This window comes from Chelonia mydas, chromosome 1 (assembly GCF_015237465.2).
Source record: "Chelonia mydas isolate rCheMyd1 chromosome 1, rCheMyd1.pri.v2, whole genome shotgun sequence".
Lineage (NCBI taxonomy): Eukaryota > Metazoa > Chordata > Testudines > Cheloniidae > Chelonia > Chelonia mydas.
In genome coordinates, this window is record NC_057849.1 from 257,197,466 (window position 1) to 257,212,872 (window position 15,407).

General features: G+C 45.3%; 1 protein-coding gene across 12 annotated transcripts in view; it reads right to left on the bottom strand.

Annotated features, from left to right (window-relative positions):
* The window catches only part of MRTFA (myocardin related transcription factor A), a 172,877-nt gene that overhangs the window by 93,359 nt on the left and 64,111 nt on the right, over window positions 1-15,407 (bottom strand). For 7 of the 12 annotated variants that reach the window (XR_006289908.1, XM_043543849.1, XM_043543848.1 and 4 more), the window contains one exon: window positions 1,024-1,203. The exons of the other annotated variants lie outside the window; for them this stretch is intronic. Coding sequence is in view for 6 of the 7 variants with exons in the window: in XM_043543849.1 (XP_043399784.1) it covers window positions 1,024-1,203 (180 nt within the window). In the remaining variant the exon portion in view is untranslated. The remainder of the gene's footprint in view (window positions 1-1,023; window positions 1,204-15,407) is intronic. 12 annotated transcript variants of the gene reach the window in all.

A 15,407-nucleotide genomic window follows, 5' to 3' on the forward strand; every position in this document is an offset into this window, starting at 1 on the left:
CTATTATAGTCTTGCTCCTACCTAAGTGTTCCCACTACTCATTCTGATGAAGTTAACCCTCTTATTTTCTTCATCCCATGTCCCAGCTTTGTTTGTTGCCTTCTATCATACTGCGTACTATGCCTGGAACACTCTTCTTGCCGTCATTCATCAATCATCGTCTTCCCACGCCTTCAAACCCACACCTTCAAACAATCCTCCCAGCACCACTGCTCTTCATACTTTTCCTCTCCTGAATGTTGTCCTGTGCCTTGTGTTTAGGTTATAAGCTCTTTGGGATAGAGAACATGGCTCATCTGTTTGTTAAAGTATCAAGTACATTTATAGCACAATAAAAATGTTTAAAATAAAATTGTATTCAATATTCATGGAAAAGCTCCGTCTCAGACCTCCTTCAAACGTTAAGGTACCCTGTGCCTAAACCATTTCCTGTGAAAGGGAGGGGGTTTCCCGTACTCCCCGAAAAGTGCCACATCTTCCCACTCCAAGGCCAAAGGGCTTTTATGAAAGCCAAGTCTTTACACTTCTCACTAAAAAGTCCCATCTCCTGATTACAAGAGCCCTCTATGCACATACAGTAATGAATTAGAACCTTGAAAGAAAACGGAAGCCATCCACAGCAACTAAGCACTGATGAAACACTCTATACCAGGGGTTCTCAAACTGGGGGTCATGACCACTCAGGGGGTCATGAGCGGTCAGTCTCCACCCCCAAACCCTGCTTCGCCTCCAGCATTTATAATAGTGTTAAATGTAAAAAAAAGTGTTTTTAATTTATAAGGGGGGGTCACACTCAGAGGCTTGCTGTATGAAAGGGGTCACCAATACAAAAGTTTGAGAACCACTAGTCTATACATTGTACTAATACAGCTCTGTAAGAATGGTTATGGGTCTTCTGGGGTGGCAGAGCACAGGAGCCATCAGTAAACACCTGAGTCTGGATGACTGCTGAGAAATGTGAAGGGAAGACCAGAGAGATTCAAGATAAAAACAAAAAAGGCAAACAGGGCAGAGACTGCTAACCTTCCCGTAAGCTGTGGTATGAATCCTGACAAGTGTTTGAACAGCTCTTCCCCTGCTTCGACACAGTCTCTGCAAGTGGCACAATCCCGACATAAGCAGGCTGGAGCGTCTTGGCTTTATCCAACATGCTGGAGGACGTCCCAGGGTCAGAAGGCAGATGCAGTAACAAAGAAGATGTCCCTTAGGCCAGAAGAAGGGCTGTTTAATCCTCACAGAAGGCCCCAGTCACTATCTGTCACTGCACTGAGAAGGCTGCTTAATGATAGACTCCAAGGCTGAGCTTGCACAGGGACAGATAGACAATGGAGGCAGTGACAAATCCTGATTAGAATCAACAAGTCCCAGCAAAAAAAAGAAAAAATTTCCTTCCTGTCAGCACCAGGCTCGGCCACAGAAACCTCCCTGCTTCAATAGGCAGAGTGTGCATGCAGGGGGATAGATCTCAATTTGCAGTCTGCATAACAGAGGGGTGGGCTTCTTCGTGAAACCACTTGCAGTGACAGCCAACCTCATTCACCCAAAATAGTACACAGTTGGTTTCTCTACTCAGACCCCTAACACTTGCCAGACAAGCAAAATCACGTGACCGTGTCCCATTCCTATCCTCCCCCTTCTCTCTCCCCTCCCCCACACCCCCACTATTAACTCAAAACAAAGAGACAAGGCTCTGGGAAAGGATCCTCTATTTAGGCCCAGAAAACGTAAACTCAGACAGTGATAGTGCAACCTTCCAAACACACACTGCCCCCATTAATATACCTGCACCCTGACCTGGAAGAACCACCTCTTAGCAGATGAAACAACGAGGAGTCCTTGTGGCACCTTAGAGACTAACAAATTTATTTGGGCATAAGCTTTCATGGGCTAAAACCCACTTCATCAGATGCATAGAGTGAAAAATACAGTAAGCAGAATATATATTATAGCACATGAAAAGATGGGAGTTGCCTTACCCAAGTGGGGGGTCAGTGCTAACAAGCTAATTCAATTAAGGTGGAAGTGACCTATTCTCAACAGTTGACAAGAAGGGGTGAACACCAAGGGAGGGAAAATTACTTTTGTAGTGCTAACGAGGCCAATTCAATTAAGGTGGTAATCAACTGTTGAGAATAGGCCACTTCCACCTTAACTGAATTGCCTCATAAGCACTGACCCCCCACTTGGGTAAGGCAACTCCCATCTTTTCATGTGCTATAATATATATTCTGCTTACTGTATTTTTCACTCTTTTTTCATTTGTTACCATTAGATTGTTGTGTAATTTAAATTAGGCTGCTGTAATTGTATCTTCCTACACATGCTGTGGGGCTCATGCAATTCAAGAAGGTAACAAAAATTAGTACACTGCATGTGATATCACTTATTTTTAAGCCTAATTTTGATTACTATAAATCAGTTTCTTCCTATACATTTCTAATGCATCCATCTGCATGATGTCTAGACAGGTAGATCATAAAGGTGAACGGCAAGGTAAAAAGATAGTAAAAGACAAAACCAAACATATAGGGGGAAAAAAGCTCAAACTCTACATCTACCTCCATCCCTAAAAAAATTATGCACTTCTAATTGAGACAAAATAAGTCCCCATTTAACTCTTCACTAATTGGAGAACTTTATGTTGTCACATGAGGGTATAACCTCAGTTGCAGCTCTCCCCATTCCAAAACTCACTTTTGGGGAGCAATGTAGTTGGACTGGGGTGGAGAGAGTGGATTGCAGCTCGGATTATGGCCTCATGTGACTTGATAAAATGAATAGAGCCCTGCAAATCCACGGACATCCGCTTTATATCCATGGATCATTTTTGCGAATTGCAGATCGGATGCGGATACAAATTTTGTATCTGTGAAGGCCTGGTATTTCTGACTGAAAAACGCCCCCACGAAAAATAAAAGTTGAACTCAGTCAAATACCAAAAACAATAAAAGGGGGGGGGGGACCTTAATTCTGTTCCATAGTGATACAATAAGGAAAAAACAAAGTATCTCTAAAAGGTAGTATATGTTAATCATAATTGTATTGTTATTTCATAGCGTCACAACAGAGCAAAGTTAAGATTTCTTGGGTGCCTTAACAGTGCATTTCTTATGTTAATGTGTTTGGATTTCTTTTAAGTTAAAGTCTGAATTTCCTGTGCTTATAATGTTTTTGGGGAGGAAATTACAAGATCCCTGTAATGGTTTTTACCCTCAATTACTCATGCATGCTCTCAGCCTTAACTCCATCTTAATGTAGTTTTTGTCCAGAAATAATCAAGTTGTTCCATGCAGACAGGTTCCTGCACCTACTGAGTCCCACATAAGTCAACAAGGCTCCACAAAGGCACAACATAACAGGACTGCTTACAGGATCAGAGCCAGTTTCTCCTTTGATAAGAAGATGCATATCATCATCACCAGAGGAGGAGGCACAAAGCTTTCCTTGTCATTTGTTTTTAAAAAAGAAAAACTTCAGGTTAGACTATTCATGCTCTGTTGGAAACTGGAGATTTAAAAATTAGTTATTTTGAGTTTTTAACAGTCTGCAAAAGATACGCAGAATGTCATAGCTAAATACAAGGTGGAACAGACTTCTGCATAAGGCGTACTCTACACTACAGAATTTGGTTAATATAAGCCCCCTTGTGTCATCCTAGCTGTGCAAAGGTCTACAGTTAAATTTGTCTCCCACTGATGTAAGCACCCCATTACAGTAACACCACCTCCACAAGTGGCACTGAGCCATGGTCAATGTACTGAGGCCGATGAAGCACAAGTGTAGACGTTCTGTTACTTATGTTGACCCTAGCAGTCCTCCAGCAGCTGTCCCAAAATACCCAACTCCGACAGCTCTGGTCACAATTGTGACCTTCACTGTCCAGGGGTCACGGAGGCCAGAAGGCCCGCCCCCCTTTAAAGCCCTGCAGATTTTTGAAATGCCTTCTACTGATTATCCCGATTGGCGAGCACACCTAACAGTTCTCCATTGTTGTGTACAACTGCCCAACTGACCATGCTGGCTGCAGGCTCCAGCTTATTATTAGACAGGAGATACTGGATCTCCAGAGCCTGTGGGGATAAGAGACTGTGTAAGCACAGCTACGGACCAGCCATAGAAATGTGGACATCTACAAGAAGATGGCATGGGGGATGCAAGAGAAGGGGTAGAACATGAACCAGCAGCAGTGCTGCATGCAAGCCAAGGAACTGTGGCAGGAATATCAGAAAACCTGGGAGGCCAGTTGAATAATAGATCATAAATCTCAGCCTAAGATTTCTCCTCAGTCTTGGCTGCTCCTAGAGTTTCCTACAGCACCTTGATAACTCTGCTTCTCCTTCTTGCTGAAAGTTAAGCCTCACCTGCTGAGCCACAGACCAGGCACTTCTACCAACAGCTGCATGCGATACTTGGTGGGGTCTCCACCACCACCCATCACGCTGTCGTTACCTCTGAGAAGCCTGAGTCACAGGCTCTTGCTGTGAACAACGAGGAGGTGGTGGAGGAGGGAGATAAGGAGTGGGGACATCTAACTCGTGGGTCCAGCTATGCCACAGGCCAAGACCTGTTTGAGACTTCACCTCAGTCCAGTCAGTCCCAGCAGTTGAACAGCAGGGGAAGAATCTTCAAGTAAGTGTATAAATTTATTTTCCATTACAGTGATGACACCCCCGATTTCAAAGGACACAGCTATCTAGTTTACATACATTTATTTGTACTAGAAGAGGTAACAGTTCAACTAAGAAGTGATGTTATCGGCTTTTCATTCTCCAGTAGATAGGTGAGCGGGGGAGGCAGGGGACATGCAGAGCAGTTTATGCACACAGGGATGCCCCTTGAATCCACCTGAGAGATCCTGATGAAATTTTCATGGAGGCACTCTGCAATCCTCTCCCCTAAGTTTCTAGGGATAGCAGCCTTATTTCTTCCTCCATAGTAAGACATTTTCTCAGGCCAGTCTGTGATAATTTCAGCAGACACCACTGCAGTACCCAGGCTAGCAGCATACGGGCCCAGGACACTTCAGGATGCCAACGACAACAGTGCTCTCTCTGTCTTAGTTACCCTAAGGAGTGAGATATCAGCTACCACCGCTATCACCTGTGGAAAATCGTGTCAGTAGTCAGTGCCAGTGCCCTACACTCAGTTTCATGCAATGCAGCAGTTTCCTCCTCATTTCCTCACCCCTGACAGGCCATACTCAACACTGCTGGTGTTGTGAGTGGCACCATGCACAAGCACTCAGAAGCAGAACAATAAGCATGTCTTGTTTAAAACATTAGGGGAGCGAGGAAAGGGTGTTCTGAATCTTAACTTTTGCTTTCTCTTATGACTATATTGACAATGGAACCTGTGTGTACTATCTGCAGCTGCTATGGTTGCTGCCTTGAGGGGTTTCCCCTCCACGTGCAAGCCAGATGAGGAGGAGAAAGGAGAGGTGTTCAATGCAATCCTGCAAGCCAGTGCTGCATCAGACCATGAGTAAAGGACCTGGAGGGTAAACACTGAAGACAGCCTGGAGAAGGAAAGGGTGCACAGGAGAAAGGTCCAGAAGTTCAAGCAGAAAAAGAGGAGGGAGCTGCATCAGGATATAATGGGGCTTCTCTGACAACAAATAGATACTGCAGACTTTTCTGGATCTACAGGTTCAAGAATCACAGGCTAACCTCCCTTTGCAGTCAGTGAAGAACTCCATTAAAACATCTCCCTGCACCAGACATGCCAAACCCATGGGGGGGAAAAAAACAGAAATTGGGCTTGTTTTTGGCTTAATTGATTTGTGAGTTGCTTGTTGGCTTATAGCTTGTTGCTTCTTTTTTTTGATCGGCTCCTGGAAAGCAGGGACAAGGGGGGCAAGCAGGGGCAAGGGAGAAAGAGAGTCAGGGTGCACTGCAGACCCACCACAGTCCGAGACTGCAAGCCGGGGAGATCTAGTCACATAGAGTGTTGGGGTTCTTAGGGACTGGCTTGTTTTGGTCTTGTTTTGCAATGGGATTAGTTTGATTTTTGGCTTATTGTGAAAGTCGGGGTGCTTATTTACCACGTGAAAGTTGGCAACTGTGCCCTGCGCCTGCCCTTAATATTCCATGTGGCATCAAGGGCAGTACAGTAAGCACTGCAAAATTAATAGGTGCATTGACAGTGTTATATTCACACATGTACTCCAAGCACCACACAATTATTAACAGGCACCAAAACAGCAAGATCAGACACAACATAGTACATCACAATGCATTACTGTGGCTCACTGTTAAAGTGCTCTTTCAAAGCCACTGAGCCATATGGCTCTGCATTGAGCTCTTCTAATAGTCCTTGTGTCTGTCTGTTCAACTCAGCAGTTAGCTGCTCCACCTCCGCCCCAGCAGCAACTCTTCCCCCTTCGTTTCACAGATATTATTCATGATACAGCAGGCAGCTATAACCATTGGGGTTTTTCTTCACTGACATGCAATCTGGTTAGTAAACACAGCCAGCGTCCCGTCAATCTACGAAAGACATTCAACTGTCATCTGACCTGCTCAGCTGGTAGTTGAATCTTTCCTTGGTGCTGTCAAGGTGGCTGCCATACAGCTTCATGATCCAGGGGACTAACAGGTAGGTTGGGTCCCCCAGAATCACTACTGGCATTTTAATATTGCCAGTGGTAACCCGCCAGTCAGGAAAGAAGGTCCCTGTTTGTATCTGTATGAACTGTCCTGTGTTCTTAAAGATACAAGCATCATGCATCTTCCCTGACCAGTCAACACTGATGTCAGTGAAACATCATCCATGGTCCACCAATACTTGCATAAACCATAGAAAAGCAGCCCTTTCTTTTTATGTACTCTGCGGCAAGGTGCTCTGGGGCCAAAACAGGGCAGGTGCAATGTCTATTGCTCTGCTGCAGTTCGGCAACTCCACTGCTGCAAATCCAGCCACTATGTCCTGCATATTGCCGCCAGCCACAGTTCTCTATAGCAGAAGATGATTAATGGCCCGGCACACCTGCATTACAATGGCCTCCACAGTGGATTTTCCCCACTCCAAAATGATTTCCCACTGACTGGTAGTAATCCCACGTTGACAGTTTCCACAGTGCAGTCAACACTCGCTTCTCCATTGTCAGTTTGGTGTCCTTGCACTGGAGGGCTGGGGTGAGCTCGGCACATAGATCCAGGAATGTGGCCTTGTGCATATGAAAGTTCTGCAGCCACTTATCATCATCACAAGCCTGCATTATGATGCAGTCCCACCAGTCAGTGCTCATTTCTCAGGTCCAGAAGCAGTGCTCTCTCTACCATCTGTAACTGCTCTGGGAATGCCACCAACAACCTCGAATTGGCTCTTGCTATGTGCCACAGCCATCTATCCCCCAAGAAACAGTCATGTTCCATGCTGATTCAATTCTTACAGTTCTGCAAATACCAGAGGATTCTAAGTCCTGTGCTTGCAACACTTATGGCAATAGTGCAGAGCTATGCAGGCTTCATGCTTCTATCAGTGATGGCAGACAGCGAGAAGAGCTGTGCGAGTTTGTGGGATTTTTTTTTAAAGTGCAAAAATTTAGGCGGTATAGATGACATCATGTGATGCAGACAGTTGCACACTGGAAAGAAGTTGCTCACCTTGTGCAGTAACGATGGTTCTTTAAGATGTGTGAACCTATGGTTGCTCCATTGTAGGTGTGCTTGCATCCCTGCATTGCTGATTGGAGAACTTCAGTAGCAGTGTCTGTTAGGCCCTCACATGTGCTGTCCCCCTCCTCGTGCTGCACCTGTAATGAGTCGAGGTTGGCCCCTATGAATTCCAGGTGTTGCACTGGGACAAGGCTTGAGTTCTGGGTATTGATCTGTAGGCCCAGTTCTATAAACAAATGCATTGCAGCTTTAGTGACTTGGTGAGCCTCCTGGAGCTATCAGGCTCTGAGAAGGCAATTGTCTGGGTACAGGTAAATCATGATCTCTTGAGTGCTTAAGTGAACAGCCACCACTGAGAGAACCTTGGAAAATACTCTCAAGGCCAATGATAGCCCAAAGGGGAGCACCCTGTATTGGAAGTGGTCTTGTCCCAGAGTGAAAATGAGAAATCATCTGTGAGAAATCAGCCGTGGAAATGGACCTAGCCACTATGTTGACTGCGGCGAGGGCAGACTGCAGAGATGTCTTTGCCACTAACTGGCCCTTCTGGACAATAGCCTCAAATTGGTCACAATGTGACTCCAGCATCTGTTCAATAAACTCATTCAGTTTTGAACAGTTTATATTAATCATATTTTGTTGTGAGGGCCTGGTAATTGGCGATGTAATTGAAGAATGGTCGAGAAATACACCTTCCTTCCAAAAAGGTCCAGGTGCTTCCAGTCCCAAACATAGGGAGTGACCCTCAACTAGTGGTGTCGGCCACAGGATGGCAGTTGACGACATCCACCATGATAGAGTTGGGTGGCGGGTGGGAGAAGAGGAATTCAGATTCCATGGCGGGGACATAGTATATTTTGTCCACCCACCTGCAGGTAGGCGCTACCGACACTGGAGTTTTCCATACAGTTTTTGCCAGGTCTAAGATGACTTAATTAATAGGGAGAGCGATCTTTGAGGAGGAGGAAGAGTGGAGGATGTCAAGGAGTCGATATAAGGAGTAAATACAGAGATTTGATTCCTATATTTCTGTATAACATCTCCTTAAACAAAAGCTCATTATTCTAATGATAATAGTTTTGTTTCCAATATTTACATGACAAGAATTTGTAAACCTGTTAATACTTCCTAAATAAATAGTGGAAAAAAAACCCATACTGGTGGTTTGTGACCCTTTTAACTGATAAGGATTGTATTACATAAATTACAGTTAACTTTGGATGTTCCCAGGATTCTACCTCCCACCAATAAAGACCTTCAGAGAGAATTAAAGAGACTAAGTTGGGAACACTGTCAAAAGCTTGCCTCTTTAGTTCTCAGGAGAAGCCTGCAGTTCATATACACTGATCTTTTCAATCATCTGGTCACAGCTGCTACAGCCAGCTCAGAATATTCCTATCCATGAGAGACAGGTGGCTAAAGGTAAAGCACAGTTGTGGATTCTCTGTAAGAGCACGCAGGCCTGGGAATCTGGATCCTTGCCTAGTTGCAGAACAGCTCTGCAGCCCCTCAACCCATCCTGGGATATACCACCACCCCCACTTTTGGCAAGTTGGCTTTCACTGCCTGACAAACTGAGTTCTAAATGTTGTGAGCTAGAGATGTAAAAATAGCTGCTGAGCAGGCTGGAAAATCTATCAGATGATGTCAAAGTACACTGAGCCCTTCCCACTCCCCACCACTTCCTTTCTATGTCACTTTCTCATTACATCACTGTCTCCAATTCTGAGTGCTGCTCTCTGCATCTTCCAGCTGCCAAAGTATACTTTACAAAACAGCAAAAGTTAAACAACCCTCACCACATACACAAATTCTCTCACCCTTGAAACACATCCAAGGTTTGCCAGTTTGCCTTTCCTTGCAAACATGCACATCAAATCCACAAACCTTTTCTGTGAAATATGCATGCAGGGGACAGCAGTCCAGTTCAAGGAATGGATGTCTAACCCCACTTTGATCAGAGTTTGATTAACCCTCCAGGTCATGCCAAAGCAGAAGTATTGTGCAACACAATTTTCTAGACACTGCTAGAATGAACTGCTACACCAGTTCAGTACATGCTGAGGAGTCTATACAGTTCAAGAATTTAATGTAAACTTAAATAAAATAGAGAAACAAGCCAACTAAACCTTTAAATTATTTAAAATAAAACTCCAAAAACTTTTTTTTTAAATCCAGTCTGAGACAGTTTTGTTAATAGGGGGCCCAAGCAGGCTGTACATAAGCTCTACTATTATAAAATAATTATGCCTATGTAGAGTTTCCTATCCAAAGGGCTGGTTGGGCAGAGGACAGTGGCCACAACAGAGAACTTCAATGACAAGGACAGGGGATTTTAAAAGCAATTATTTGGAAGCCTGCTATGAAACCATAACAGCACCCATTCAAATCACTTCCCTTGAAGACAGGGTTGGTACACCAACTCGACACATCCAGTCATGTTTTATTGATTTTTTCACCATTTTGTCTGATAAATTCTGGTCATCACAGACTAGACACTTGGATCAGAAACCTTTCTGGCCACATAGCAAATATTTTAGACAGAGTAATCAATCATACAGACTGAAGCAACCACCTAACAATAGTAGCTTTGTGTTCTGATGGAACCAAATCATCAAAGATTCAGAGATCTAGGAGAGGTATTTAACTTGCTCACATTCACGGTCTGGTCTCATTAAATCATCCCTCCTGTCACCTACTATTGGGTCCCTTATTTCAGCAACATAAATCCCAAATCCTTTCATCCATATGGTATGCAGACAGGAGAGTTGGAATGGCCAAAAGCTCCATTAAACTGTACAGAAACACAAGAAATTTACTTCATCTCAAGTCAGGAACAGGAACTGCTTTCTTGTACTCATAACATGGTATTTCTTTCTTGAAGTGGTTTTGTTCAAATCAATGTAAATTAAATGTCATTTATAAGAAAGTTGGAATTGCTACTGAAAGCAGCAGAGAGAGGAAGTTCTTGCTGCAGGTGGTGAGGAGAAAATGGGGAGGGGGGGACGACATTCTCTGAAACGGTCTTCTGGAATCAAGTATCAGAGGGGTCGCCGTGTTAGTCTGGATCTGTAAAAGTGGCAAAGAGTCCTGTGGCACCTTATAGACTAACAGATGTATTGGAGCATAAGCTTTCATGGGTGAATACCCACTTTGTCAGATGCACGTCATCCAACGAAGTGGGTATTCACCCACCAAAGCTTATGCTCCAATCTGTCTGTTCGTCTATAAGGTGTCTTCTGGAACGAATTTCCTTTGAAAAGGGAATAATTGGGACAGGACAGAAGAGACTACCTTCCTTCTTGCTGGAGCATGCCCAAAGTCCAAGACGTTTTTGCAATAACTCCGATATTTGCTGAGCAGAAAGTACTCCTCCCTCCCCGTTTCAGATTCTGGAAATTAGGTCCCTTCAGTACAGACTCCCGCTTCCAACACTCCCCCTTTCTCTACATCCCGAGGGCTATGTGAAGCATTTAGAAAGGTCAGTTTGGTCCAAAGCTATTTCTACATAAAGCATAAGACAGGAAACAGTCAGTCTACACTGCAGATGTATACAGTACTTGTGAATGGATCAGCAATGATAGCAACATTCATTTGCTTCTCAGTTTGTGCTAGATTTATAGACAGCTACTGGGCAAGACTCACTCTCACCCCTATGACTGAGACCCCCTGCCCAGAAGGCCAATATCTTTCTACAGAGATATGAGATTTCCTATGTAATGATAATAGGATCAGAGCCCTGTGTATGACATAATCCAGTCATGCAAAATGCCACATAAATATCCTTTCTAATTTGATACAAATTATGCCCCAGAACATAGGCTTTAATTAAATTAATATTTACCCCCTCCAGTTGTAAAGACAGCTTGCAAAATGTTGACCAACTAAACTATTTCAGATACAATTGTGAAAGGTGTGAACAGCCCTATTCACTCAATGAGTAATTAACACTCTGGATTCTAACAATGGCATTTTTTGATGTCAACATTCTTGATTATTTCACTTTCTATCATTTTGGCAGAAACAAAGCTAGAGGGCCTCATGACGGGATATTGTGGCAGATACCAGGTATGGGGTGAAATAGGACCGATACTTACTCTCAAACTTTGCTGGAGGTGAAGAAGAATTTAGTCCTTTTAAAATTAAATTCGCCTTTCCCTGTGCCCAAAAGACCTTTATTCCTATGTTGAAGTTTCAACTACCTCCTGGGTGCCAAAACCGAACAGTTCCCTGCCCAAATGCCAAAGCTTCCAGTTTCCCTGACAACTTTTACAACTAAAGTTATGTTTTTGATACAAATATCTGTAGCACACTGAAATTTTGACAGTCTAGAGGCAGCATAAAATAGATGACTTTAATAGCAAAATATATAGCAATGGAAAGTGCACAGAATGTACTGGACTGGTTCAGGGAAGAATTGTGAGCGAGAGCATGCAGGAGGGAAACACCACATAATCTGTGTGTCCCCACTGCAAAATTCAGATTAATGTACCTTGTAGGACATGGGCTTTGCATACAGTGGATCTCAACATGACCAAGGAAGGACGGAAATGGTGCAGAGGTAAAATGAACTATTCGGGGCAGGGGGCGTTGCTGAGTCGAATTAACTTATTCTGCTTTTTCTTAAAGAGAAAAGATATATTCTGGCTATGTCCCTTAATGCCTTTCCTGAGCTGGCTCATTCGAAAATAACTCCAGGTGTATGTTATTTCAACAGTGCTCCCTCCTCTCCCCTTCCCACTCCATAGCCTACATTCTTAACTGCATGAACCGAACTGAACATTTATTTTTCTTTGAGCTATTCAAGGCGATGTTGGAAAGTAGAACTTTAATCCAAATGTGAAGCTTCGCCCCTCCCACTGTATACTCCATTCATACCTTTCCCCAACATGATCATTTGCCTCCCTGCCAACAAGCCTCAGCATAGCATTTTCCCCAGGTAACCTGAAATGACCCAAAAGCGTACACTATGTCTCCCCCCACCCCGAAAAATTCAACGTTTCCTAACTAAACATGGAAAATCATTCATTTTATGGAAAAAGCACACAAAATAAAGCTCAAGTGAGAGATGTTGGGAAATCACACACAGGCTGAGTCATCAAGAAAAATGGTTACTTATCTTCTCGTAACTGTTGTTCTTTGAGATGTGTTGCTCATATCCATTCCAATTAGGTGTGTGTACGCCGCATACACAGTCGTCAGAAAGCTTTTCCCCTTAGCAGCATCCGTCGGGTCGGCTGTGGAGCCCCCTGGAGTGGCGCTTTCATGGCGCTCAATATATGACCCTGCCGACCCGGCGCCTCCTCAGTTCCTTCTTGGCGGTTACTCCAACAGAGGGGAAGGTGGGTGGATTTGGAATGGATCTGAGCAACACATCACGAAGAACAAGAGTTACGAGAAGGTGAGTAACCGTTTTTTCTTCTTCGAGTGCTTGCTCATATCAATTCCAATTAGGTGACTTCCAAGCCTTACCTAAGCGGTGGGGTCGAAGTTATGGAATCTTTGATTGGCGCACCGCTCTGACTAAAGCTGCATCATCTCTGACCTGCCAGACTATGGTGTAATGACAGGTGAACGTATGTACCGAGGACCAAGTTGCTGCCCTTCAGTTTTCTTGTATCGGGACCTTGGCCAGGAACGCCGCTGATGAGGCCTGAGCCCTCGTGTAGTGTGCCATAAGAGCTGGGGCTGGTATTCTGGCCAACTCGTAGCACGTCCGGATGCATGACATAATCCAGGAAGATATTCTCTGAGATGAGACCGGAGTTCTTTCATCCAGTCTGCCATCGCTATGAACTGGTTCGACTTTCTGAACAGCTTAGTGCACTCAATGGAAAAGGCTAATGCTCACCGAACTTCCAAGGAGTGCAGCCTCTGTTCACGGCTACTGGCATGAGGCTTAGGATAAAAAACAGGCAGGAAAATCTCCTGACTAGTGTGGAAGTGTGACACCCTTAGGAAGAAAGGCTGGGTGAGGTCTGAGTTGCACCTTATCCCTGTGGAACACCATATAAGGTGGGTCTGAGGTAAGGGCCTTTAACTCAGAAACCCTCCTTGCTGATGTAATGGCGACCAGAAAGGCTACCTTCCACGACAGATAGAGAAGGGAGCAAGTCACCAGTGGTTCAATAGGGGGCCCCCATTAGCCTGGAGAGGACCAGGTTAAGGTCCCAAGCGGGGACAGCCTGTCTGATCTGGGGATGCAGCCATCCCAGACCCTTGAGGAACCGACCAACTATAGGGTTGGCGAAGACGGAGCGTCCAGACGCTCCCAGGTGGAAAGCCAAGATAGCAGCGAGGTGTACATTTATAGAGGACACTGCCAGGCCTTGCTGTTTCAAGTGCAGAAGGTACTCTAAGATGAGAAGTACAGGTGCCTGGACACAAGTGTATGACACTGGTCACACCAACAAGTAAATCTCTTCCACTTTGCCAGATATGTGGCTCAAGCAGAGGGCTTCCTGCTGCCAAGTAGGACTTCCCTTACCTGTTCTGAGCATAGAAAATCCATGGGGTCCAGCCATGAAGCTTCCAAGCCGTGAAGTAGAGGGACTGCAGGTCAGGGTGATGAATGCAACCATGGTCCAGACTAATGAGGTCAGGGAGGAGAGGCAACGTGACTGGGGTCTTCATTGACAGTTCCAGGAGTGTGGTGCACCAATGTTGTCGACGCCACGCTGGTGCCACCAGAATTATCTCTGCCCCATCCCTGCAGACCTTGAGTAGGACCTTGTGTACGAGTGGGAACAGGGGAAAGGCGTAGAGCAGGCAGCCTCCCCAGGATAGCAGGAATGCATCCATGATTGAGCCTGGGCTGTGTTTCTGGAAGACGCAGAAATTGGGCACTTTCTGTTGCTCCAGGTGGCAAACAGATCGACCTGGAGAAACCCCCACCTTTGGAAGACGAGGTGTATGACATCCAGTCGGATGGACCACTCGTGATTGCGGAAGGACCTGCTGAGGTGGTCCACCAGTGCGTTCTGAACTCCTGGTAGATAGGATGTTTCCAGGTGAATGGAGTGGGCTATGCAGAACTCCCACAGCTGGAGGGCTTCCTGACATAGGGGACAGGACCAGGCTCCACCCGGCTTGTTGATGTAAAACATGGCAGTTTTTCCATTACTAGGGACAAGGAGGGCTGCCCAAGGGTCAAGCCACCATTGAAGGGACTCGAGCACCTACCCCGGCACCATGACCACTGAATTCAGGCTGTCGCGTCCCTGGTGATAGGCCTAAGTGAGCCACGCCTGTAGAGGCCTGAGCCTCAGTCTGGCATGCCATGTCACATAAGTGCAGGCTGCCATGTGGCCAAGGAGACTCAGCCATCCCCTTGCTGTAGTGGTTGGGTATTGCTGGAGGCCTTGAATGATGTCCGTCATGGCTTGCAATCGGGAATCTGGCAAAAGTGCTCTTGCCTGAACCGAGTCCAACACCAACCCAATGAATTCTATTCTTTGGGTTGGTGACAAGGTTGACTTGCTCAAGTTGAGGAGGAGACCCAGTCTCTCAAACGTGGATCTGACCAATTGGAATTGAGACTCCACCTGCCCCCTAGTGCAGCCCTTGAGGAGCCAGTTGTTGAGGTAGGGGTACACTTGCACCTGCCTCCGACAGAGGAAAGCGGCCACGACCGACATGCACTTGGTGAATGCCCGGGGAGCTGTTGAGAGGCTGAATGGAAGGACCATAAATTGATAATGTTTGTGGTCTACCACAAACCATAGGAATTGCCTGTGTGCAGGCCGAATAGCTATATTGAAGTACACGTCTTTCACGTCGAGTCTCCCTGAT